We start from the raw sequence: 26,306 nt of genomic DNA on the forward strand, positions 1-26,306 counted from the left end.
TCATTTTTTGTTATGTAGATAAAACATTTAAATTTAGTATTTTATTTTCCCCCAGTTACATGTAAAAACAATTTTAACATTCATTTTTAAAACTTTTGAGTTCTAAATTCTCTCCCTTCCTTCCTCCCTACATCCCCCCCCACCCCCCCGGAGAAAGCAAGCAGTTCAATATACATGTGTAGCCATGCAAAACATTTCTATAATAGTAAAAACCTTTGGTTTTATGCACAAATAAAAGTTTAGTAAAATAAACATAGAAACCCAAAGTTAATTTTGCTTCAACTAAAATTATCTGCACAGTTACACTAGACAGATAATTTAACTTTTTTGGATTCAGCTGTCAAAATGAGTACTCATTGAATAGGAAAATCCCAAGGTCTCTTCCAGCTCTGAGATCTTATGTTCTGGGTCATATCAGAGGTAATATTTCCAAGGACAACCTACTGCTAAAGTCAAAACCATTACTTTCTCCACTCCTCATTATTAATTCTAAAAGGGTAGTTAAGTCAGAATGGAACATAACAAGGTATGATCCATTATTAAAGACTTTTCTTAGTATTAAAAAAATCTCTCTACATTAAGACATAACAAATATACTGTTTTCAAATAAGCATTTTGGGGGGCAGAACTAATTCTCAGATGGAGTTGAGTTCAAATTCTGCCTCATACAATGGCTATATAATCCTGAGCAAGTCATTGACCCCTGGTTGCTTCAGTTTCCTTATCTGTAAAAAGAAATAATATCATCTACCTCTCAGGGTTGTTGTGATGATAAAATGTGATAATATGCGCAAAGTGTGTTGAAAACCCTAAAGCCTTATGTGTTAGTTGTTTATTTCCATTTTTAGGCAGACTCATCTCTACAATGCCACTACAGACTTTGTGAATGAAAAGAGTTAGTTTGATTTGCAGTAACCTATTGACATAGTTCTGCCTGGGCAGGCTTCCAGGATTATTGGTCTTATGACTTGCTGGACCACCGTTATCCTTGAATTAGTCTCTTCTACAGCTAGGCAGAACTGATTATGCCAAAGTCATGCATATATAAGTGCATTTACTGATTCCTTTCCATACAAATCCATTTACCATCATGTAGACAAGACCTGAATATATTTATGACTGTAAATGGAAGACCAGCCACATTATATTTGGGGAGATCCAGACCTGTGATTTAACTAGCACTGGGTGGATACTCTCAGTGAGAAGGCTCCTTTTACCAAGGTGGATCAGAACCTTCTCTGAAATGTATAATCATGAAGAGTTGCCTGTGGGGAATTGAGAGGGTGACATTTTCAAGATTCACACAGCCAGGATGTGTCAGAGGCCAAATCTGAATCCAGGTCTTCCAGAACTGGAGGGCTCTATATCCACTACATCACACTGCCTGCCTCTCCTACCAACCCATGGATTCGTTTTACTTCTTACAAATCTTTCTTTTTTTCCTGTAGTGTGCTATAACTACAAAACAAAAAAACCTCAATAGTTTTTCTTGTGTTATTTCCAACTTTCATATACATTACATCCTTTGTAGATACTTGACTCCACAATAACAAAGATTTTCTGAATTGAAAATCTGCCAACTTTTGGAATACAAGATGTTCCTCAGTTGCTGTTTTAAATAACAGGGAACACAATTTTCCCACATAAGCTTTGCCCATGAAGGTTAGGTTCCCAGGCTAACTTCCACAAAGACTATTGAGTTCAGGATGGATATGAAAGTAGCATCAGCTAGTGACGCACAATCAAGGTAACCTCAGAGCGAGGGGGACCTAAGGCCAAGTCCTTGTTTCTTATACAACTTGACTGGATGATCCTGTCACAGTCACAACCTTTCAGTGCCCTCTGCAACTCTCTTAAGATGCTAAGTTGACCTGCACTGGTAGTAGGAGTTTCTTCCTCTGGAAATTCCCTATACCAGAGAAATCACAGGTCCTGTCCTTCTTGGCCTATGAACATGGAGAATGAAAAAAAAAGGTTGAAACACAGAAGTTTTACAAAGACCTGGATTTGGGCAGATACTGCCCAAGGAGTTTACAATATTAAAGATTTGGCTTCCAGAAAAGATACCCAAACTTTTCCATCTCTAATCTACACTGGTTTGCTGATTTTCAGCAGACATCTTTAGTTGTCAGTCACTAAATCCTCTAGTTCACTTTTCTCCAAACCCTTAGTTGGTGACTTAGCTAGCTAACCAACCTTCCAAGAGACTGTGTATTGTTACATATGTAAGAGAGGAGACATCTGCAGCCACAGTCTCCCCGGGGACAGAGCATCCCTTTCCTTAATCACTTTGCTAGTTCTCATAGCCTGAGAGTGGGTTTGTTGTCTTAGGCATTCTATAGTGTGTCAATGAGCCACAACCTAAATGAACATATTTCTTTGTCTATAAGATCAGGACCACATGATGTTTCAGAGATTACCTAGGAGAGAATCATATGATAGCAGCCCATGTTACATAACATTTTAAGATTTATTTTGACATACATTTATGCAATGCTCTAAGGTTTGCAAGTTCTTTACACATATTTGATGCTTTCAGTATGTGAGGCATGTGTTATGGGTATTTTATTCCCTGTTTTAGAGATGAGGACACGGAGGCTTGGAGATGTGAAGTGACTTGGCAAGGTCATACACAGGTAAGGTTCAGAGCTAGGATTGGAGCTCAAGTCTCTTCACTTCAGGTGCAGGGCTCTTTCTCTATTGCTCCTGAGATAATGTGCCCCAAAACTCTTTATAGGCTATAAATCTTATTATGTAAAGTGTTCTCACAGATGCTATGTAATGGAAACAGAATGTGACTGTCCAGAGAGTCATTTCTGAGTGAGGGACTGCCTAGGAAGCCAGTAGGTAGACATAGGTAAAATGTTCATTTTTATCACCTCCCCAAGAAAAATATACCTAAAATCACAAAAGTAATTCTATAGCAACATTAACCAAACAATTGATACTGACTATAACTTCATCTATATATTAATTAGAATTACTTTAAAAAATACAACAGATCTGGAAGAAAAAATAAAAATACTCTCCAATAAGAGCTTCCCTGAGGTAATTAAATACCATGAATAACTCTTAAAACTTTTTATTTTTGGCAATAGGGTTGCTATTATCTCTCTTTAAATACTGTGATCAAGCTTTCCAAACAGCTCCTGCTAAAATTGCCAAGAAATAAAACAGCTCACCAACATGGTAATAACAAAGGATGAAAATGATAACTTTTTTCTTTAAAAAAAGGATTTGGGGGGAAGGAAGGGGACAGATTTGGAGAGATATGTAAGTAGCTGTGCTAGGAAGGGTTTATAGTACAGCGTGAGAATGACCTGACAGGTTTTAAAGTGGAAAACTTAATAGTCAATTAATAGTAAAGAATTTTTCTACCAAAATTTCCCTTAATACCTTCACATGAAGAAGTTGGTTGTCAACTGCTATCAGCTGAGTGAGGTTCTCCAGTGTTTCTAAGTCTTTTATTTCATCAATATTGTTATTGCTGATATTTAATATAGAGAGGGAATTCTGTAAGAAAATTAATTAGGACAAATTAGGAAACTACTCATTTGAATATCACATATGATAACTTTTTAATACCGAGTCTTCTTTGATCAAAAATTCTAAGTCATTATATAATCTCTATTTTCTTTATTATTTCAACACTTCAACAATCTGTAATTTTATTGGTGTAAGCAATCCTTCCACTGACAGTCTGCTACCTTTTTATGACTTAACTTACAATAAAATTCATAACCTTGTTGCCAGTTTGAGGATGACTGTCTCTGAACTTGGCTAGGCTGTTTCTTGGACAAGCAAGACCGTCTCTCACTAGGTCTGTCCCCTACCCTGCTGGGGTGTATGCGATGTTCAGGAAGACTACTACCTCTACGAGAGGGCTTTCTGAACCTTTTACAGGGCTGCTCAACCACTTTTTATGTCCACTTGATTCACTCACCTCTCACCAATGGCTCCAAGAAGCTGTGGCATGCACAGCAGCCACTTCCCAATAAACTGTTTAGATGGGCTAAACAAGGTTGAGGGTTACCGAGAAGCCTTAAACCTGTTGGTAAGTTAAAGGAATGTCTACCCAAAGCATATGAAGACCTCTCTGGGGCAGGGAATAAGAACAATTTGTTCCAATGGTGGTCATAAAGGTGGCTTTTGTCTTGACACCGGACACCAGACACTCAATAGGAGAGATTGAGGCTGATGACTTTGTGCAACTGTGCCTCACTTACACTCTATCCATTGAACCATCTAGCTGTCCTCTATATCTATAAAAGTATACAGTTTTTTTTTTAAGGTAGCTAGGTGGTAGAGTGGAAACAGTGCTAGACCTGGAGTCAGGAAGACCTACATTCAGACAGAGTCTCCGACGCTAGCTATGTGACACTGGGCAAATAATTTAAACTGTTTGCCTCAGTTTCCTTATCTGTAAAATGAAGATAACAGTAGCACCTACCTCCCACAATTGTTGTGTGGATCCAATGAGATGACATTTGTAAAGTACTTTGCAAACTTTAAAGGGCTATATAAATTAACTCTACATATGAATTTCTAATATATATATGATGTCAATCAATCTATTATCTTCCACTCATCTCCTTGATGAACTTAAAATGACATGTGAATCACCATGTTGCTTTATCAGAAAACTAAGAGATAGCCTTACTGCCAAGGACTGAAGAGTTCTTGGATCAAAAAGCAGCTTTTCACCAAGGGGAAGTCTCTGACTTTCAATGTGGAGCTCTCTGAGCTCTCCAAGTCCTTCCAAACACTCTACTACAGCAATGGAGTTGCCACCCAGATACCTGCAGAAGAAAATAAAAATACACATTCTATGGAAACTAGTGTGGAAAACTGTGGATGAAGATTCCAAATAAATTACGCACTGCATTCACTTGATCTTCTACTTCTAATATTCTATCATTCTACAGATATCTTAAGAGTCAGCACTCATAGTCATAGACAGGTACCTCATGATATTTGGTGTTTTCTGCTTTAGGGAAGAACTTTGTCCTTTTAAAACTTTCTCCATTTATTCTGAATGGGTATCTTTTAAAAAAAAAAATCATCTATTTTAGGTCTCCTGGCTCAGGGTCTAATAATTTCTCCAAACTAAAAGTAGTTTTAAAAACCTTAATCCATATCACTCTTATGGCAACTTTAGTTTCTCTCTTCTAGTTAAGGGTTCAGTATGGATTAATAGCTAAGTGGGTTTCTGTTTACCTTTTTTCTAGAAAATTCAAATGCTAAATCAGATTAGATTCTGCTTTTATTCATTCAGGATGTATCTAACAAGGCAAAAGTATCTATTCTGAGTGCAGATCATTACTCAGTGTAATTCTTCCAGCTCATCTCATTAACAGCCGTAGGTATAGCATGTCAACTTCCAAATTTTTTTGAACCTAGAGTTTATCTAACAAAGGGAAAACTTAAGACAAGAATCTTGTTACCAGGTTAATGTGATCTAAATAACTGGTCCAAAATATTAAGATGAAATGTTTATATCATAGCTACTAAAATTTGGCTTTTGTCTTTTGCTTTTAGCATTATGGATAACTCCAGACTGATAACTCCAGAGTGCTAGAAGTATGGGATCTACTCCCAGCTCTGCTTTACCTTTAATACTTCCTGACTCAGTGCCTCATATTAAGAAATGCTAGAAGTCTAACAGATGGTAGCTGAAAACACCACCAGCCTTTATGATCAGTTATACCGTGAGATCTCATCTTGGGTTAGACTTTGAATTTTTTTTAATCATTATTTTATTTCAATTAGCAAAAAATCACCTTCTCTCCCTCTTACCCTAATTGCCACCCACATCTTCAATCCTCCTCCCCATTGCGAATAAAAGGGGAAAAAATCTCAGTTAAAAAGCATGTATAGTCAAACAAAATAAATGTCTACATTGACCATATTTTTAAAATGACATTCTGCACTCAAGTTTTTCACCTCTCTGTCTGGAATCATGGTTGGTCATTATGTTGATTAGAGCCCCTAATTCTGCAAGATTGTTTGCCTTTACTATTGTAGTCATATAAATTGTTCTGGTGCTACTGACGTCCTTCTGCATCATTTCATACACTTCTTTCTTCTCAGGTTTCTTTGAATCATCCTCTTTGTCATTTCTTACATTACTTACATAATAGCATCTATCTATCTATCTATCTATCTATCTATCATCATCATCATCATCATCATCATCATCATCATCATCATCATCTATCTGTCTGTCTCTCAAAACTTGTTCAGCTGCTTCCCAATTAGTGCTCCTCAGATTCCCCTTCTTTATCACCTCAAAGAGAGCTATATTTGTACATCCTTAGTTTTTCTTAGGAATAATCCCTCCATTAATCTACCCTCCCTGTAATTCCCCTTAAATATATTTTTCTAGTCAAGTCTGTGTGAGTTTGTGTGTGTGTCTCTGTGTGTATATTCTTTCCTTCTGTGACAAGTTCAGATGACAGCGAGGTTCAAGTGTCAGCATCCCTCACCCCCTTCCATCCTTGTTTGTATAGGTATCTACTAGTTCACCTTGATTACTGAGATAAATTTCCCTCACCCACCTTTCCCTTCCTCAGCCCTCCCCAGTCCCGGCCCTCCCCAGTCCCGGCCCCAATGTATTCCCAATGTATTCCTCTACCCTTCTTGCCATTTTCCCTTTAAGATCATTAAGCCATAATAGAACCACTTCTAGATCTAGTCTAATTCCACTCTATGCCCCTGATAATCGAGTTCAAAGAAATGTATCATTTCCCCACATTTGAACATAAGCACTTTATCTTTGTTTAGTCCATTATGATTGTTCATTCGTGTTTACCATTATATGTTTCTCTTAACTCCTGTGTTTTAACAATAAAGTTTCTATGTAGCTTTGGTCTTTTTTTCATTAGGAATGCTTAGAAACTCTCTACTTTATTAAAAATCCATTTTCCCCCTGTAGGATTATACTCAGTTTTTCTGGGTAAGTTAGTTCTTGGCTCATAAGTCCATCTCTTGAGATAGCTAAGTATTTCAGTGGATAGAGCACTTGGCCTCGAGTCACAAAGACCTGAGTTCAAGTGTGGCCTCTGATAGCAGCTATCTTCCCAAGGGCAAGTAACTTTGTCAACCTCGGTTTCCTCAACTGTAAAATATAGATAATAATTGCACCTACCTAGCAGGATTCCTGTGAAGAGCAAGTGAGGTAATAACTGTAAAGCACTGAATACAGTGCTGGTACATGGTAGGCATTATAAAAATGCTTCTTCCCTTCTCTTCCCCTTCACTTTCTGGAACAGTGTATTTTAAGTTTTCAGCTCCTTCATAGTGGTAGTTGCCTAATTATGTGATTCTAAATCATGTGGCTCTCAGGTATTTGAATCCTTTTTTTTTTTTTTTTTTGGATGCTTGAAATATTTTTTTTTTCACTTGGAAATGGTTAAATTTTGGCCATAATGTTCTTGGGAGTTTTCTTTCATGGGGTGACTGGTGAATTATTTCTATTTCCACTTGGCCCTCTGGTTCTAAGAGATCTGGACAGTCTCTCCTGTATCCCTCCTCAATTTCTTGGTATAGATGCTGATGCACTCTTTTTGGTCATGGCTTTCAGATGGTCTAGAGATTCTTTAGATTTTTATTCTGTTTTAGCTATACCTTTATTATAATACTTTTTCTTCTGTTGTTTTTTTTCAGTCTTGACTTTTCTTTAATATTTTCTGTCTCATGGAGTCATTGGTTTCTCTTTGGTCTATTCTAATTTTCATGAAGTTTGTTGCTTCGGGAAGGTTTTGTATCTCATGTGCTAAGCTTTCATATCTTTTCTTCCAGTTCTTTTTCTCTAGCACTTATTTTATTCATAAAAACATTTTAAACTCTTGATTTCTCTCTTCTGGGAATTCTAGTTAAATCTGTGCCCAAGCTGTGGGGGCTTTTTGGGGGGGGGGGTTGAAGGCATTGCATGTTGTTGTTTTAGAGTCATAATCACAGTTATGGACTCCTTCCTCAAACAACATCTTAATATTTTTGGATAATTTCAAAGCCATGTAATTCTTAGCATCTTGTTGTCACTGCAGAAGCAGGAAGACCCTATACAGGACTTTCCACATATTCTACAATCTAGGAACTGTCTGTAAGGAGCTTTTCGTGACCCCTCTTAATTCTCGAGCCTTCATCTCTTACTGGAGGTGAGGGTCATATAGTCAGTAAATGCTGAGGTGGGAGCTGATTATTTCCAATTGATCCTGAATATATCATGTCTGTACATCAATGACAGGATGTCATTTCATAATCATTAGACTGTGAGCTCCTTGAGAGCAGGGTTTTCATTTTCCTTTGTATCACCGGCAATTAGCACAGTGCCTGACACATGTTGTTTAGTCATTTTCAGTCATGTCTAACTCTTAAATGACCCCTTTGGGGATTTTTGTTTTGGTTAAAGTTATTGGAGTGGCTTTCCATTTCCTTCTTCAGCTCATTTTACAGATGAGGAAACTGAGGCAAACAGGGTTAAGTAACTTGCGCAGGATCACACAACAAATAAGTGTCTGAGTCAGGATTTGAATTCAGGTCTTTTTGACTCCAGGGCCGGTGTATGCTAAAACCTGTCAGAGGTGGTATTCCAGTGGTATAGGCTTCCAGTATCCAGGGCTGCCTCCATGTCACAATGAAGGCATTAGAAGAGGGTTTGTACATTTCTTTGATGTTAAATCATGCTTGTTGTATTTCTCACCACGTAAGTGAGCTAGCTCTAAAGCAATGAGGCAGATTCATTAAGAAAATGGGATGGACACACAGGACAGTGTCAAGGACAATGAAGTCTGAAAGACCAGGCAGAGTTCTGCTCTCACCTCAGCTTTTACAGACTTATGACCCTCAGCAAATCACATTACTCTTTTGGGCTTTAGTTTTTCATTATCTATATAAAATGAGAATAATAGCACCTACCTCATAAGGTTGAATGAGAATAGAGGTAAAGTGCTTTGAAGATTGTAGACAGGGACAGAAATATTGAGAGGACCTGTTATTTCTATGAGCATTGAGAAGTCCTGGATGCAGGTTTATTACTAGTTACTAAGGGACTTTGCTTTTTTGCCTTTTAGGGGTAACATGAGAAAACACCCAGAGGAAGATTTCTCTTCCCCCCCTCCCTCTGAAATGGGGAGAATTAAACTCACAGTTTTAGGAAGATGCTTAGAGACCTGAGAGGTTAAGTAAATTAGTTAGGGTCACACAGTTATGTGAGAGGCAAAATTTGAAACTAGGTCTCCAATGCTTGCTCCTTATCCCTTACACTAAGCTGCCTCTAATTGTGCAGGCTTTAGAACCATAAAATAACGTGAGTTACTTGGGAGCCACAAAGGAAAATCATTCTTATTACATGTTGTTTACTTTTAAATTAAAAAACTGGAACCATGTCAATGGACAGTACTGTAAAATGAAAATTATCTCTATATGTTTACCTGACTTTCCCAGTGGCAAGTATTACTCCTTAGAAGTGTGTTCAGGTCTTCAGGAATTTCTATCAGCTGTTTCAAGTCATTATACATGTAAAAACTGAAATTTTCCAATAATAGAAAAAAAATCAGCACTTACAATTTCTCAAGTTTCCTCAATGCTTTGAGGTTCTCTATACATGATATGCAGTTGTTCTGTAGGTATAGGTGTGTTAGATTTGTTGCAAAACTCAAATTATCAATTTGGCTAATGTTGTTATCATACAAATATAAAACATTGAGATTTTTGCATAGAGAGAGGTCTTCCTGAAAGAGAAAAAAAATATTTTACAGACTTTTCCTGATAAACATCAACTTTATTACAAAGTTCTTTATTTAATTTTTTAAAAGTACTTTACTTACTCATTTTAGAGATTTAAAGTACTTTGAGGTACTTTTAAAAATGAAGTGTATTTAATCATTTTAATGATTTCCTTCATATCTTTCAAGTAGCACATTTAAAAATTAGTTTTACCAACAGACTATAACATTTTGAAACTCTATCATTAAGCTTAAATATGTTAATCTGTATTTTCCCAGTGCCAACACTACCCCTTACACACAAGTTCTGGTTATTCTGGAGTCTGCATGAACTATTTCAGCTCACCCTTCTTTTGAGAGCTCCACAGGGGAAGAAATAGCAGTTTTGGAAGGGAGAGGAGGTTAATAAGAATGGAAGCTTGGAAGAAGAGGGCATTTGGAATGGAATAAGAATGGAAATTTGGAAGAAGAGGGCATTTGAGGATGAAACATATCTGTGTGAGGTACCACGAAGGCACTGGGTGTCTGGCAGAGACAGGCAAATGAGTCAAAGCCAGAGACTAACTTCCCCCCTAAAATTCTTTAGGGAAATAAAACTAATAACACAATCCTACTGAAGATTATCTTATTATACAGTCTTTGGCTGTAGTAAATGGCATACAAAATAAAAGTATTAATATAGCTTCTAAGAGCATTTAGCAAAATAGAAAGGCATAAACACCGAGAAAATCTAACTTTTGAAGTGCCCATATATGCAGGGCAACATTTTGAGATCTTGATCTAACCCAAGTAGTCTTTAAATATACCTCAATTAAATTATATGTGCAAAAGAATTAGATATAAAGTTTTTTTCAAGTATGGTACTCTTACTTTTAATCCCTGAAAATTTTAAATATGATTAAGTCACTTTAGAAATATTTTAAATTGATGCTCTAAATCAGTGGTGTTAAAACTCAGAAAGAGACAGATCCTTGCCTTAGAAAACTACAAATTAACATTATTTATGTTGTATTTTTATTTATTATGTTAAACATTTCCCAGTTACTTAGGAGTTTTGTGGGCTGAGGCATTTTTCCAGGTTGCTTACTCCCTACAAAGCTGACACCTCTGCTCTAAATCTTACAATATTAAAACATATAGTTTTATATAAACTCTTCATAAAAACTTATAGAGGCTTCAGAGATGCAACACTGAGGCCCAGAGAGATATTATCTATTTCAAATTCAGTTTGTCAACAAATAAAATGCTTTTATGGATATTAACATGTAGTTTACAGAATAAAACTGGTTATTTTTTTTTTTTTTTACAAATATCTATACAAACTTTAATAAACTTTGAAGCTAGGAGTAAATTGAAAGATTTTACAAGTCAGACTGTCCTTCCCTCCTCCCAGTCATTTGCTGCACTTTACACTTGCATTATATGCCCTATTCTGAGGCGAAAAAACATGGGTTGTTTTGTGTCAGTGACTGCAATAACTCTGTTTTAATGAGACAAGGTTGATTCTAAGCTCAGAGTAAACTGAAGATATAAAAAAAATCAACTGCTAATTGGAATAATGTTGCCACCTTTTATTGATTATGGGTGGGGAAAAGAGGGTAGATAGCCTTCTTTTCCAGTTATTGTAAGAAAGTCCAGGTGACCCATCAGGAATACTCTGTAGATCTCTGCATTTGTAGATTACATACTTGTGGGCTCAGGATTGGCCACGCTGGATGGGAAATATGAGAACAAAGAACAAAAACACTCAAAAAGTACCTTAGTATCAATCTCAAATCTCTGCCAGACTGTGGACCCTTGTCTAATTTCACTTTTGAAACTTGATACCCCCCAAATCACTAAACTTGACTTATAGGAGATTAGAGAGATCTCAAAAAACCATCTAGTCCAATCCCTTAATTATAAATGTGAGAAGTTAAATGCCTTGCTCAGGGGTCACAAAGGTTAAGAAGTATCAGAGTATGTAATACTTCTAGGTCCCCTGCCTCCAGAACCAGTGTTCCTTCCCCTATACCAGGCTTTTACTCAGGTGCTGATAGTGATTCCAAAGAGAGAAGATGCTTCCTGCACAGTCTGGGAGGTGGGTGGGGAAAAGGGGGAGAGAAGTGGATTTATTACCAGTAATGAAAGGAGCTTGCTTTTTTGCCTTTTAGGGGAAAGGTGAGACTACATCCAGGGGAAAATTTTCCCGATTAGGACAGAGAGGAATAAAAGTTATCCCCACTGTCCCGACTGTGAAACAGAGCCAGTGGGTGAGATATCCTAGTGATAGAAAGTTGACAAATGGGAACTGGAATGAAAAAATGCATGAGTTAAATCTGAATGCATAAGTTAAGACTGAAAATAACGAACATAGTGAAGCAGATGATACCAGACCAGGCCCTTTACTGAAGTCTTCAGCCATCAGTTCCCATCCTATAGTACAGTTTGGCTACAGAAAGTCCAGGTTTCATGCCTTTACTATCTCATTTAAAAGCTTGGAGGTGTCCCAATCTACTTTTGTGGGAGGAGAATAAATGGACACTATACTGTGTTCAGTCAGGAATGCAGATGTTATTGTTTTCGTTGCTTTATTTTTAATTTCTGTACCAATTAAATATTTTACCATTTCAAAAAATAAAAACATTCAATTATAAGCTTACTTATGAAAATATAGTAACTGAAAAAAATGTACCCTGCAGCATCAGTTTCCCTAAACCCTACATTAGAAATTACATCAAAAGGAAAATTTTTGCTTTATGTAAAAAAATAAGAATTCTTACAATTATATCTATATTTCTGTTTGAAAAGTTTAAGTGAGTTATTTTCTTCAAGTACTGTGTAATATTCTCCTCTTTTCTGTTCTTTTGGTTGGCGCTCTTGGCAACTAGATCCAGTGTGAGTCGAACCATAATTTCTCACTAAAGTTTAATTCCACGGTAAAATTAATTCAATATCATCTCAAAAAGCAACTGCAATTATTCTTATGCGTGGTTTCCTAAAACTTAAAAGAAAAACACTATTAGCATGGTATTAGGGAAAGCAACATTAGGAAAATTAATGCTTACTTACTCTTTGATATTTCCTTCAACAACCTTATATGGCAATACTTATACTGTTAGGGAAAAAAATAAAAAGATACTGTTTTTAAAATCTGGTTTTCTTCCTGCCTGCATCATCTGATATAATATGAGAACACCATTTGTTTAATTGTAGTATAGTGAATAGGATCTTAAAAAATATATATTTGGACCAACTTTCCTCTTTTTTTCCCTTTTTTTCTTTTGGTTTGAGAAAAATGAGGCCCAAAGTAGTTTAATTATTTGGGTAAGTTATTTTGTCACATTTATTTTCCATTAAGAGGGACCAGAATAACCCAACTACTTTTGTATGATGCTTCACAGTTTATAAAACAATTTAATACATATTATCTTATTTGAGTTTCACAATATCCCAGTTGGGTTAAAGTAACTCAGCTATGAAGCTCAGTTTTATATATGGAGAAACTAAGTATCACAAAAGTGATTTGTGCAAAGTCACACAACTAATTAAAGACAGGCCGGAAAGTGTGTTGGATCCGAAGTCAAAGGACACAGAGTTCTGCTACTTAATCCTTATATAACCCTAAGTAAGTTACTTCATCTTTCCAGGCCTCAGTTTCAATGAAGTATAAAATGAGGGGGGTAGATGATATGACTTTTATCATCGAACTCTAAATTCTGAGTGGTATGGCTGAACCTCAGGCTTCTAACACTTAATCTAATAATCTTTTCATTATATCTCTGGTACCTTTTTTAACACAAGATATGCAAGGTGCACACATGAATGAAATCATGAATTTTTCAAAGAATGAAAGTGTAAACAGTATATATTCTTGTATTATATTCACTATTTCAACTTGGAACATATAAAGTTCATATAATATGGAAAAGCTAATGATGCAATGTTTTTAGATAAACTATCCAAATGTGCATTAACCTTTAAGATAACTAATTGCTGTCAACCACCCAAGAAAAATGTCTCTTTAGGTAATGACGATCCTGTTGGATTTCCTTAAGTGCTTTATAACATTCTTATTAAAACTGTAACAAAATATACAGGTTACAGTTGAGTAATGTTCCAGCTATGTAATTACAGGAGAAACATATGCAGCTGGAACCTTCAACAGCTGAAATCCTGAATCTGTAGAGGTTACCTTGTGACCTCAGTTATGGTGTATTTTACAATGAAACTCAAAGTTCAATAAACAGAATAAGATAAGACTTCAGAATAGAAAATGATATAGTTCAAAATAGAAAATAAGTACTTTACACTTACACCTTTGAAACATAGGATATATATGTGTGTGTCTGTATATCTATCTATCTGCTGTTTACTAAACCTACCTAAATACCTTCCACATCCTTAGGATATTCAGAATGTGAAATTTAACCACACTTCCGTATAATTATGAGCAAATTCTTGCAGATAATAAAATCCCCATCACAGACCTACGAGGATTTTTATGTCAAATTTTCTGTTTGAATCTTAGTAAACAAATCTGGTTCCCGCTTCCATATATGGAAAAGGCTCTAGTTCTAACAGGAAGAATTTATCAATGGTTATATGATGAAGTTCCACGTCAACATGGCCCACTTGGTGGTTTTTCATGGTAAGGGTTATGCTAGTGGCATGTGGATCACCAAGCTCAACCTCCTCACTTTACAGATGGGGAAACTGAGGCGCAGGTACTCGTCCAAGAGCTACTGAGCTGGTGAGGGAAACGGCCGAGGCTTGGATCCGGGTCTCATGGCTCTTTCCAGGTCACCCCCACCAGTCTGTTGGGGTTCGGGGGTCTGGGGAGAAGAGGGAAGGTCGGCAGGGCCTCTTCCCCCCCCCCCCCAAGGGCCTTTCCCTTACAACTGTTCAAGGCTCGCCCGGGGGTGAAGATGAGCAGGTGACCCCCTTTCATGACCGCTGCCTCCTCCTCCTCCACAGCCCCTTCTGGGCCCCCCGCCCTCGGCGGCTCCAGGAGTCCCCAAAGACCACGTCTTTCAGCGGCCCTCACCGAAAGGCTGCCTGCCACCGGAGGCTTCTCCTCTTCTCCGCTGCTCTGAACGACTCCTGGAGGACGCTTCCTCCGTCCTAGGCCCGAAAGCCGCCGAGAGATACAGAACTTCCCGAATCTGTCGGCGTTGGTTTGCCTTTGCCGGACGGAGGTCCCGGGATACCACCGGCGTCGCCGCCACTACAGACGCTGGGCCCCTCGCGTTGCCATGGAGACAAGACGCTTCCCCAGCCCGTGCTGACTCCTACCCGAGGCGAGCGGTATCGCAGTGCGTGCAGGCCTTGGGAGTCACCACCCTGCGCAGTCGGGGGAGGCCCTGGAAGAGGATTGGGGGAAGGGTCTGTGAGCAGCCCCTCGCTTTCTGCGCAGGCGTATGGCCCCTCCCCTGGCGGCAGGAGCGCCGAGACATAATAATGTTTTCGAAGCGCTTTCATCGCAGCACACCCGGGAGGCTGGACCGCGCAAGCTCGTGGGTAAAGGGAGGTGCACGAAGTCCAGAAGGGATTGCTTGAGGCCACACCTGAGCTCGTAGGTGTTGGAGCTAGCATCCCCGAGGTCACCTGAGTCCGGGTTTATGGTGGATCAATTGAATTTCCGAGCCATTGAGAGCTTTTTCCACTACAGAACAGAAAGGTCACAGATGTTATTACCAGGAAAGGCAACGTCGGTAGCCGTGATACAGATGTCTACTTTTTCCTTCTCCATAAAACATTTGTGAAAATGGCACACACACACACACACACACACACACACACACATAATCCAGATTCCAGGCTGTCTTTAGGATGGGAGCTCCTTTGAGGGCAGGAACTTTTTTTTTCGCTTCTTTTTCCTCCTCTTTGCTTCTTGACCGAAAATAGGAGAAGGAGCAGTCGGGGTTTTGCAAGCCGTTTTCTACAGGAGTTCATTCACATCTTCACAATACAATTGACTGCTGTAAGAAAATTAAAGATTCTACTGGTTTTCGTTTGTTGATAACAAAACAAACCAACCCTGCATTGGAGTCAGTCTAGGGAAACATTGTATCAAAAAGACTCTTGAAACAGGATGACTCCCCAAGCGTGTGGTTACAATACACAAGATTCCCGAATGAATGGAAACATGGAAATAACTTTAAAAATCCTTTGATTATCAGTATCAAAAGAAACAAAATGCTTGCTAAAGATGGTAATTCCCGTCATAGAGCAGTTGAAAAAGAACAAATAGAGAAAAAGAACAAAGTAACAAGTGCACAGCAGAGAACAAAAGAAGGAAACAAAGAAAAGATGGTCAGCTCAGAACACAATGCGTAGTACTTCAATACAACAGGCTTTCTTGAAAGGGAAATTTATTGCTGTATATTTTGAATCCTCTTACGTTCTGCTGTGCACATGGCGATGCTTTTTTTCTTTTGTATTTAAGTTTACGTTTCTTTTTCTTATTGTTATTTAAGTTTTAATATTTAAGTTTAAAAATAAATTAATAAAGGATAAAAAGAGAATACCGTCAAGTCTAAATCTCAGACAGGTGTCCTGTATATGTTGAAGCTGTACAAATGCAGTGTCGATGGTGCACATTCCAGATCTCTATTCTGGCCTCTGAAATGAGACCAGACTCAAAATAGATCTATCAACCTGTCCAGGAACAAACTAAGTGAATGAACAATGCAATTTTTTTCCTTTCAGGGTAAGTTATGTAGTTGGATGGGCAAACATCTGAGTCGGTACATAGATCTTGGAAAAGCACTGGAAAGAAATGGGCATTTGTTCCAAGGGTAAAGTGGGCAGGTTTTCATTTGGGGCATTGTATAGTGCTTTTGATGAATCCCCCCAGTCAGCTCCTTGACAACTCTATCTTCCTCCTCAGAATTTTTTTATTGATGCCCCATGCTTTTGAATCATGGAACACCAAGATCTCTAGAGAGTAAAACTTGTGTGACCTAATGGAGAGTCTCATTAATAACATGGGTGTGTGAGAAAAGACTTCACCAAGGATATTCATGACTGGAAAAAGAGGTAGGCCAATCACAGGGCAAGACCAGTGGTTAACTTGAGTCTTAAACTTTTTAATCCGTAAACATTTTTCTTTGTTTCCAGTTTTTTTATAACATAGGATTAGAGACAAGATTTGTGATTTCATTGGGATAGAGAGAGGAGACTCCTGGTGAGCAGGTTTTTAGACTTTTATCAGTAATAGAATGGATGAAAACATTTTTTCCAATTTTCAGTATCCTAGGTGAAAGATTTTGTTTGTATGTAAACTTTAATTTGTATGAAAATTTTTTCTCTTTTATGATCACTTATATTCCTTGCTTGATTAAGGACTGCTATAGTATTTTTCTGTTTATGGATCCTTCTCTTCTTTTTTTGATTAGAAGGGTTACCACTGGGTCAAAAGGTATTTGTAATTTATTGACTTTTGGGACATAGATGTAAATTGCTTTCCAGAATGGCTAGGACAATTTGTGACTCCACCAACAATGTATTAGTACTCCTGTTTTCCTGTAGTCCTTCCAGTATTTATTATTTTTCTGTTTTGTCACCTTTGCCAATGTAATGGGTATAAGGTAGAATCTAGGAGTTACTTTAATTTGCATTTGTCTAATTATTAATGATTTGTAGCATTTTTTCATATGCTAGTTAATACCTTGGATTTTTATTCCCTTCGAAAACTGTCTATTCATATCCTTTGGTGTCTATTGTAATATATTTGAATTAGTAGTTCCTTATGTATCTTGGGCATGAGATTTTTATAAATAACATATTGCAAAAATTTTCCCTGGGTTCATTTCCCTTCTAATTTTAAATGCATTAGTTTTATTAGCGTAAAACTTTTAAAATTTTATGTCATCAAATTTTTCCATTTATTCTTTTATGATTCTCTGTATTCCTTGTTTGGTCATGAAGTCTTCCCTTCATAAATAGGAAAGGTAATTTCTTCCTTATTCCTCTAATTTGTTTATCATGTTACCTTTTATTTCCAAGTTATATATCCATTTAAAGTCTATTTTGGTATATGGTGTGAGATGTTGGTCTATGCCTAATTTCTGACAGACTGCTTTACAGTTTTCCCAGCAGTTTTTATCAAATAGTGGATTTTTGGATTATTGGAAACTATATTGTGCTATATTGCAACCTTAATTTGTTCTACTGACATTTTTCAACCTGTATCAGGAGCGTAGTTTGAGATCTGGTACTTCTAGATTTCCTTCTTCTCCCCCCCACCTTTTTTTTCATTATTTCCCTTAAGATTTTTGACCCTTTTGTTCCTCTAGATTCGTTATTAAGGTTTCTGTATTTATAAAATAAACCATTGTAAAAACAAGGACCCTGACATACACGGGGAGGGGGAGGGGGGGCTCCTATCACAGGTTCTTAGATTTGCTTTTCTAAGAGGAAAGGCAACTTTTGAGGGGTCAACAATCACTTTAAACAAGCACATGTATCATTCACTTAGATCAGGGGAAAAAGTCAGCACCCTTAATTTCAGAGAACATACAGGGAAATACAGATCAGCATTGTCTTACATACATAAGCAACACATACATCATAAATCAACAGAGAGACCCAACTGTATGACCATTAGATGCATATGTACTTACCAGAGAGAGAAGCACCAACGTCTGGATTTTCAAAGCCAGGGGGCTTGTTAGGGGCTGCCCAGAGTCTCCTCTGGCCAAACAAACATTTCCAATCAGTAAGCCCCAAAGTAAAACCTCACCCTCAGAGTGTTTATACATTTTTTAAGAGTCAGAGGACATCACAATCCTTGAGAACCAGTTAGGACCATTAGAAACTTAACAAAAGGTGTGGGCCTTCCTACAAATCTTCCCAGGCCCATGAATTGGTGGGGAAGATCTTCTTTAATCACATTATTCAGTCAGAGGCTCTTGATTATACTAAAACAAAAAATGCATTATCAGTACAACCATTTACCCATGAAATATTAAATGACTCAGAATAAGGCCTTCAGAGGCCTGGGATTCATGGTGGGACCTGGACTCAAATTACACAGGATAGATGCTTGATGGATGGAATATCCAATTCAAAGATACCATAGGTATGTGGAATTATTGAAGCAGTAAGTGGATCAATCAACAAGCATTCACTAAGTGCCAGATACTGTGCTAGGCACTAGAAATACAACTATAATCAACAAAACATTTCCAATTTGCAAGGAGCTTTTGTATTATTTTAATTGTATTTTGGATTCAACCTGGTCAATCATTTACATTTACTTATTCCCCTTAGTACCGATAAAATTCCTTCAACATATTAGATGCTTAGTAAATATTTTTGAATGAGTGAGCCCTATTACTTAAATAATTGGGCTGGAGATAGGCATTGCAGCTGTGATGTCATTGGCACATTTCTGCAATAGTTTTAGAGAGTTGCTTAGAAGATATCAAGAAGTATGGGTGTAATCAATGATTGAAATGTAAGCTCCTTGAAGGTAGGAACTAGTCTTTTTTTCCCTTTATATCCTTAACCCCTCACTCAGGGTTTAGGACATAGTAGGTGCTTAGTAATGGTTTAACAAAAATAGTGTAATTTTATTGACCAGTTTTATTTGGATACAGCATATAAATCCCACAAACTCACAATCATGGTGGATTTATGGGAAGAAACTGACAAGAATGTCATAAAGCAGTTATGATCTGTAGATTATATTGGAGGAGGTGGTGCTCCCACCAATGAGATTATTTATCTGTCAAAGTAAATTACATTGATATTCAAATTAACTTTAGGAAGAATATCAGAAAGATTTCACAATTTTTAAAAAAATATAAGCACTGGATTGTGAATCAGAAGCCTTGGATTCCAAGGGAAGCAATTTCATTTCTCTGGGCCTCAGTTTCCTCATCTATAAAATGTCAGAACTTGGACTAGACAGGTCCATTCTACCCTGAAACTTCTATGATTATATTCTGGAAATTAATTTTTGACTTGGATCTTTCTTAGACACAGTGACCTCTCCATGATTACAGGCTATGTTTAGAGAGGTTTAAGTTACTAATTTGGTTTAAAAAAACCATAATGAGACAAGCTTGAGAGAAAATATTGACTCATCATGAGGTGAAATATGATTCCTCCCTTTTGGGACTCTGGTAAGCAATCATCTGTTTACTCTCTAGTGCGACAAAAATCTGGCAAACTACAATAGGGTATTGAGTACAATATTTGGAAAAATGACATAAAATATACAAAAATTTACACAAGTATTGGACACGTGTTTTTGAAGAATGTTATATAAATTTACGGAGAATTTCCTTTCCCTAAGATGCTTTTATTTGTAAAGGATTTTTTAAGGGCCTGTTTGAAAACAATTACACTTATATCATTATGTAATATTAGAGAGAAATTTACCTTCAATGATTTTTATACATCTAGTTAGCCAGCAAAAATTTATTTGCTGATAAGTTGCCCAGGCTGTCTTAATCCCTTGAGCTCCATCTGATTTCAATGCTTCAAGGTTTGGTGATTTTCCTTGAGTGGGTACTCCCTCCACTGGTAGAGTTCATGGTCATTGTGAGTTGCTGTAGCTGGAAAGAATCCCCAGCTGTTTTTGTGCCTTCTCTGGTAATGAGTATCTCTCAATTTAGTGAGGATGGTCCTTGGACAAGAACAGATTACAGGACCTTTTTTAAAGGCTATTTTAGCATAATAGGATCTGCTGACTCATTGTGCTGGCCTGGCATAGTCATTGAAATCTCAGGGTCATTTCTATACTATTTGTAATGAAGCATTACAAATTTATATTATTTAATTTATATTAATTACATTAATATAAATTAGCTAATTTATATTAACTATACAGTTAATATTAACATATGTGAATAAATTTTTAAAATGTATTGAAGTTAAGGATCTTTGGATTGTGCTGGTAGACTGGTGGTAATAAGAGGTAGGCTTTATTCCCAAATCTGAGACAGTACTTCCATGCATGTAGTATACTGGGCAAAAGCCTAGAGGTAAAAGATCAAAGTCCAATTAAAGGGAAAGGTAAGAAGGTAAGCTTGGGTTGGAAAGCTGTCAGCAACATTTACTGGGTGCCTGCTATGTTCACAACACTATAAATGGTATGGGGAGTGGGGTGAGGGGCAATACCAATATAGTAGAAAGACCCAATTTTTGTAATCAATAAGCAAGCTGCAGTTGTAGTTCTTGGTCTTCTTTTTGTTGCCACAAATGGCTTTATTTCATGAGCAAACGTATGGGAGAATATGGACAAGAATCTCAAAATGTGGATAGGTGGGCAGGCAAGGAAGGGTTTTGATATTCATCATTGGAGGGGATTTTCTTATCAATGAGATCACAAATCCATTTGAGTATGTGAATGGACAGCTTGCATTTGTGATGTGCCCCAAGTGGTAACTCAGTAGTAATAGTGTACAATTTAGTAGATAAATCTTAGAGAACTCATTCAATCCACAGAATGAAATGAACACAAGGAGAGCAATTTCAATAAAGACCACCATAATTTAAAAGAAAACAATTTTGATTTAAGAACTGATGAAAGCAGTGATCCATATTGTGATTTCAGAAGACTGATGACGCAGTAGGCCTCCCACCTTTTGGCATGGAATTTTTGGACTAGAGGCACGGAAGAAGACATTTAATTTCAGAATGACCAATAGGTTGGTTTGTTTTAGTTGACTATATTTTTGTTACAAATGGATTCTTTTATGAGGGTGGGGAGGGGATACGTTTCTTTTGGAAAATTCCAGGCTCTCCAGGGTCTTGTACTCACTACTGAAGGGTTTGCATTTTGAGATAACAAATCAACCCTCTGGTTCTGGGCCTGACTCAGGACAATCACCTGGCAGAAACTATAGGTTCAATACTGAAACAAAATTAGATATTATTAGGTCATTCCATAGTTAATAAAAGGCTTACTTAATCATAATAACTGTAGCAACTAACATGTTGGGTCCCCAGAGGAGGGTTACTTAAGGGAGTGTAACAGTAGTGTTAAATTTGGGTTCTTTAAGTCTTCTTTATAAGAACCGTTTATGTTAAGCATTTCTTTTGTGTATTGGAGGTAAAAACCTGTCCCATATTCGATTTACATTATGTAACAAAAATTTTTCTACTCTTCTTCCTTTGAAGAAACTCTAGACATGAGGCAAATCTAAGTGGTCAATGGAGGCACAGTCCTTGGAGTAGGAGCAGCATGTTCTAAGTGGTATGAACCCACGGGGAGATTTAATGAGCCTGCTTCTTGAAGTATATGGTACAGAGTGGCTCTTTACCTCCCTACTTTAAATCCTGTACTGGAATTGTTGACTTATTGTGGTGTGGTGATGAAAAAAAGCCTTTTAATTGACTGATGATCTGGAGGTGGTGTGTATACCAAAGGAATGACTGAACAGAAAAAACTCCAAGTGACCTTGCTCTGGGAACTGAATCTGTTTATTGGAATGTGGATTTGGAAAGTAAACCCAGAACCACTTTGTGCTCTGTAAGCTTTAATTAAATCTTCATGGGGTTGAGGGGTGTGTAGAGTTCAGTGGGAACATAAAGAACCAAAAAGTATGAGAAAAGGAGTATTCCTTCTTCTAGGTTGTCAGGCTGAATAAACTAGGTCCAATGCTGAGAAAGGCCCCCAGTTACTAAGAGAAGAGGAACATTGTCCTAACAACCTGTTTGGTCCAGTAGCAGTTTTGATTATTAGACCAACAAAAAATGAAAAAACCTACATGGGAAAAAACAGCTGAAGCAATTTTATTACTGTCTTGTTAAAATTAATATATGCTTAAAAGAACTCTACATGATTAAAGTCCACTTTCTTATATAATTCTGTTTCTTCTTCTTTGTACATTGAAATGTTTTGAGTTTCCTTACTGGAAGGAATTCCATTCACTTCAATCCAATCTGAATCCAACACACATTGATTAAGTATCAATCTGAGAAGCAGTGTGGTCTACTTAAAATAGTACAAGCCTGAAATCCTAAAATATGGTTAAAACCTGATACTGGTGTGCTTTATAGCAGGTGACCATGTAAAGTCTGAGTTTATTTTTTCCTTTGTAAAATAAAGATAATATTTGGATTGCATATACCATGTAGGTTGAGAAAAATGTTTTACAAACCTTAAAATATTATATATATGTGGAGAAAGCTAGGTGGTGGTGCAGGGTATAGAGCAGTGGTCCTAGAGTCAGAAAGACCTGAGTTCAAATGTGACTTCAGGCACTACCTGTGTGAATGGGGCAGGTCCCTTAACCTGTCAGCTTCAGTTTCCTTATCTGTAAAATGGATAAGAGCACTAACCTCCTAGGGTGGTTGTAAGGATAAAAATTTGTACACACACACACACAAAAAAAATTATGTATATAAAATTTTATCCTTACCACCACCCTAGGAGGTTGATGCTATTTTATATGCATGTATATATGTGTGTGTATAATTTCAAAACATAATTTTTTAATCAAAGTCTTTATAGGCATAATTTCATGTCCTATGTCAACAAAAATTTATTTTCCCTGGCAAAAGCCTAGAAGTTGAAGCAATGATATATACCAAATGCTATGACTGAAAACAAAAGAATTCTTGCCATTCAGTTTTTTTAAAAAGAGTCTCCATCCCAAAAAACATCTATTGAAACAAATTCTTTTGTAAAACTGACACATGATAAAACATTTTTCATGATAAACAGATAATAAATTTCCTGCCTCTTAAGAGGAAGCAGGGCATAAACAGAGGCCCTGAAGTCAAAAAGGCATTGATTCAAGTGCATTGTCTTGATGTTTCCCAGACATGGGACCTTGGGCAAGTTCACTGAGCCTTCCAGGACACCAGGCCACAATTCTCTAGGATTTGAAGAGTAAATTTAGATGTATCTAGAATTTGAGAGTTTTCATTAATGCTTTATTATAAAGTAGTTAAGACAGAAGAACCTGATTGATAATTCTAAACTACAATGTTTAATATTTAAAAGATACGTTTAGAGAACCAGTGAAAGACTGATTATTGAAAATTATTGTTCCAGTTATGGAAAATACCTCACTAATTTGGCTAAATAGGACTTCATTTATTTTAAGTATTAGCAAGGCAAGTATGTTCATAAAATGTCTTGAGCTCTTAAAAGTCCATAGTGTTTAAGTCTGGTTAAATAAGCCCCATTGTATAACTAACCGATTCCTTAGTGTTATATAATATGTGATAAACTCCAAGATGGCAGGGGATCATAACCTTTTGGTTTTTTTTGACATGGACTTCTCTGGCAGTCTGGCAAAACTTATGGACTCCTTTACAGAGTTGTTTTTGGAAGCATAAAACGAAACACATATGTTTACAAATACCAATTCTGTTGAAATAGTTATAAAAGTAAAAAAGTTCATGGGTCCTAGACTAAGATCCTCTGCTCTAGTCTTAATAACTGTGTTAAAAATGATTTCCTTTAAGGATTGGTATTTATTTTTTTATCAGTAATGACATGTTAAGTGAATACAACTTCCTTCTTGCTAGGGAAAATTCAGATGGTGATGATTATTCAACACTGTTCCCTTAGATGGAGGACTGCAGAGTAGTTTTTTTCTTAGGAATTATGCTACTTAACTTACAGCAGACCTTAAGGTAATGGTCTAAAACAAACCAGAAATTTACACAGGAAATGAGATACAAATTGCAAAGGAACTGAATACAAGTCACATAAAAATAGCATGGAAGAATTTTCTATTAGTGATTGTCTAAAAGCTGAATGGAGATGATTATGTATTAAGTGTTTCAATGGAAAAAATGAATTATCTGGAGATGAGCTCTGGTCAGTTATAATGTTCAGAAAGGTCAATGTGTTTTTCAACAACTTTTCATAGTAACAAATATTCAGAATTTTACAGCAGATATTTCAGATATGCCAAAGCTTAACGTCAAGGCCTAGATATAAAGTTAGCCTAGACAATATAATTATGTTTATAGCTTTTAGATTGTGAAAAGGAAAGTACAACTGTACCTCATCAAAATGTGCCTCCAAGGCACAATACCTTGTTCATTTAGTCATTAGAAAGCTTAGTATGGTCCAAAGAAAATATGAACACTGACATAGGGGACTCTCCAATTTGTTAGGCAGCTCCATAAATTTTGGCATCAAAAAATTCCACATGGTGAAAAAGCAATTAATCACTTGTGTTAACTATCAAGCTATGATTTTAGCCCTTTCCTCCAAAATTTCCCCTAAAGCTACATAGTTCCCTTTATTATATTTTGATTTCTGAGGTCAACTAACTTAAATCTATCAATATGCTCCCTAATTCACTAAAAATTTGGCTAGCTGACCTCAAGTGTCATACTTATAATTATCTAAAATAAGAAGGTCACACCAAATGTCTTTAAAAGACTGAGATTTTTTTAACTAATAGGTTTGATAGAGGTTTAGAATCTTTGAGATAAATTGGCCAGCTCAGATAGAGCCATTTACCTTAGAATATGTTACCATTTCATAACTGGTATGGCTTTAAAATTAAACGTTTAGTTTCTGGCAATACTTTCTGCAGCAGCTCTCATGTTGAAAATATGCTGAAACTTGAGAATGTGCAATTAGGCTTTAAATTTTCTAAGTGATGTTTTGCAAACAATGACAAAGAATTGATAGGCAAGTACAGTGAGTGACAATTACTTCATGACAAAGCTGAACAAATTATCTACTTAAATAATTTGATGTTAAGAAGATGAACAACAATCAGAGCAGATTTGCAGTTTTCTATATTGTATCTCCAAAGGAGACATGGCTGCTTACCTTTGTTCAGAAGAATACAGGAATACAGAATGAAATCTTGAAAACTAAACCAGTCTATATTCAGTTTAGTTTAATGAACTACATTCAGATACAGTGCAGACATCAGCAAAATAAATGAATTCTTACATGCAAGCATGACTGGTACATCTGTACCTCATCATTCACACAAGGTTTTGGAAACTGAACCTGTATGGTATATAAGTCTGCAATCCAGTCTCGTTGGGAAGTACTTATGTTCTTGTTCTGTTATGTTTATTTTCAAGTGGCTGCTGCACTACTGAGTTTATTAGTCTATGTACAATGCAATGCATGCTTAAAATTAAAAACACGAGCTAGATGTACCTAATTTGTAAAAAATAATCTTTGACCTGTTTCCACAAATGGGTTATTTATATATATATACATATATATATATATTTTTTGCTGTCAGAATTTAGCTTCCAAATACACAAAAAATGATGACACATAGAATTTCTGGGTGCATGTGTTATCTATTTTGGTTCTTATTCCTGACATTTCAAGTGATAGCAAAACAGCTCCACATGCAATACATTAGTTATATTCCAATAAAGAAAAGGTTTTATGAACAGTTGGAAAAAACCAACCAAATACCTAGACAAAAGGATCATAGATTTAAATCTGGAAAGGACTCTTAGAAGTCAGTTATTTCAACCTCCTTATTTTGCAGATATTTCAGAAAACAAAAGTTTCAGAGAGACTTAAAGTGACTGTGTGGCATACAGGTGACTGGAAGGAGCTCAGATTTAAACCCAGATCCTTGATGTGAAACATATCATTCTTTCCACCATGCCAATTACCCTTCCATATGGAGTGAAAAA

The 26,306-nt window shown here is 36.7% G+C and overlaps 1 protein-coding gene across 10 annotated transcripts in view; it reads right to left on the reverse strand.

Annotated features, from left to right (window-relative positions):
- PPP1R42 (protein phosphatase 1 regulatory subunit 42) overlaps positions 1-14,886 on the reverse strand; it is a 58,102-nt gene extending 43,216 nt beyond the window's left edge. For 8 of the 10 annotated variants that reach the window (XM_072604777.1, XM_072604778.1, XM_072604775.1 and 5 more), the window contains exons 1-5: positions 14,752-14,886; positions 12,488-12,708; positions 9,565-9,731; positions 4,661-4,799; positions 3,397-3,513 (exon numbers count right to left, since the gene is read on the reverse strand). In XM_072604777.1, the coding sequence (XP_072460878.1) occupies positions 3,397-3,513; positions 4,661-4,799; positions 9,565-9,731; positions 12,488-12,616 (552 nt within the window). In that variant the 5' untranslated portion in view covers positions 12,617-12,708; positions 14,752-14,886. Of the gene's footprint in view, positions 1-1,430; positions 1,947-3,396; positions 3,514-4,660; positions 4,800-9,564; positions 9,732-12,487; positions 12,709-14,751 lie in introns of those variants that run through there. The other 2 variants (XM_072604779.1, XM_072604771.1) reach the window with 2 other exon arrangements.
- Positions 14,887-26,306: the final 11,420 nt, after the last annotated feature.

Source organism: Notamacropus eugenii, chromosome 4 (assembly GCF_028372415.1).
Source record: "Notamacropus eugenii isolate mMacEug1 chromosome 4, mMacEug1.pri_v2, whole genome shotgun sequence".
Lineage (NCBI taxonomy): Eukaryota > Metazoa > Chordata > Mammalia > Diprotodontia > Macropodidae > Notamacropus > Notamacropus eugenii.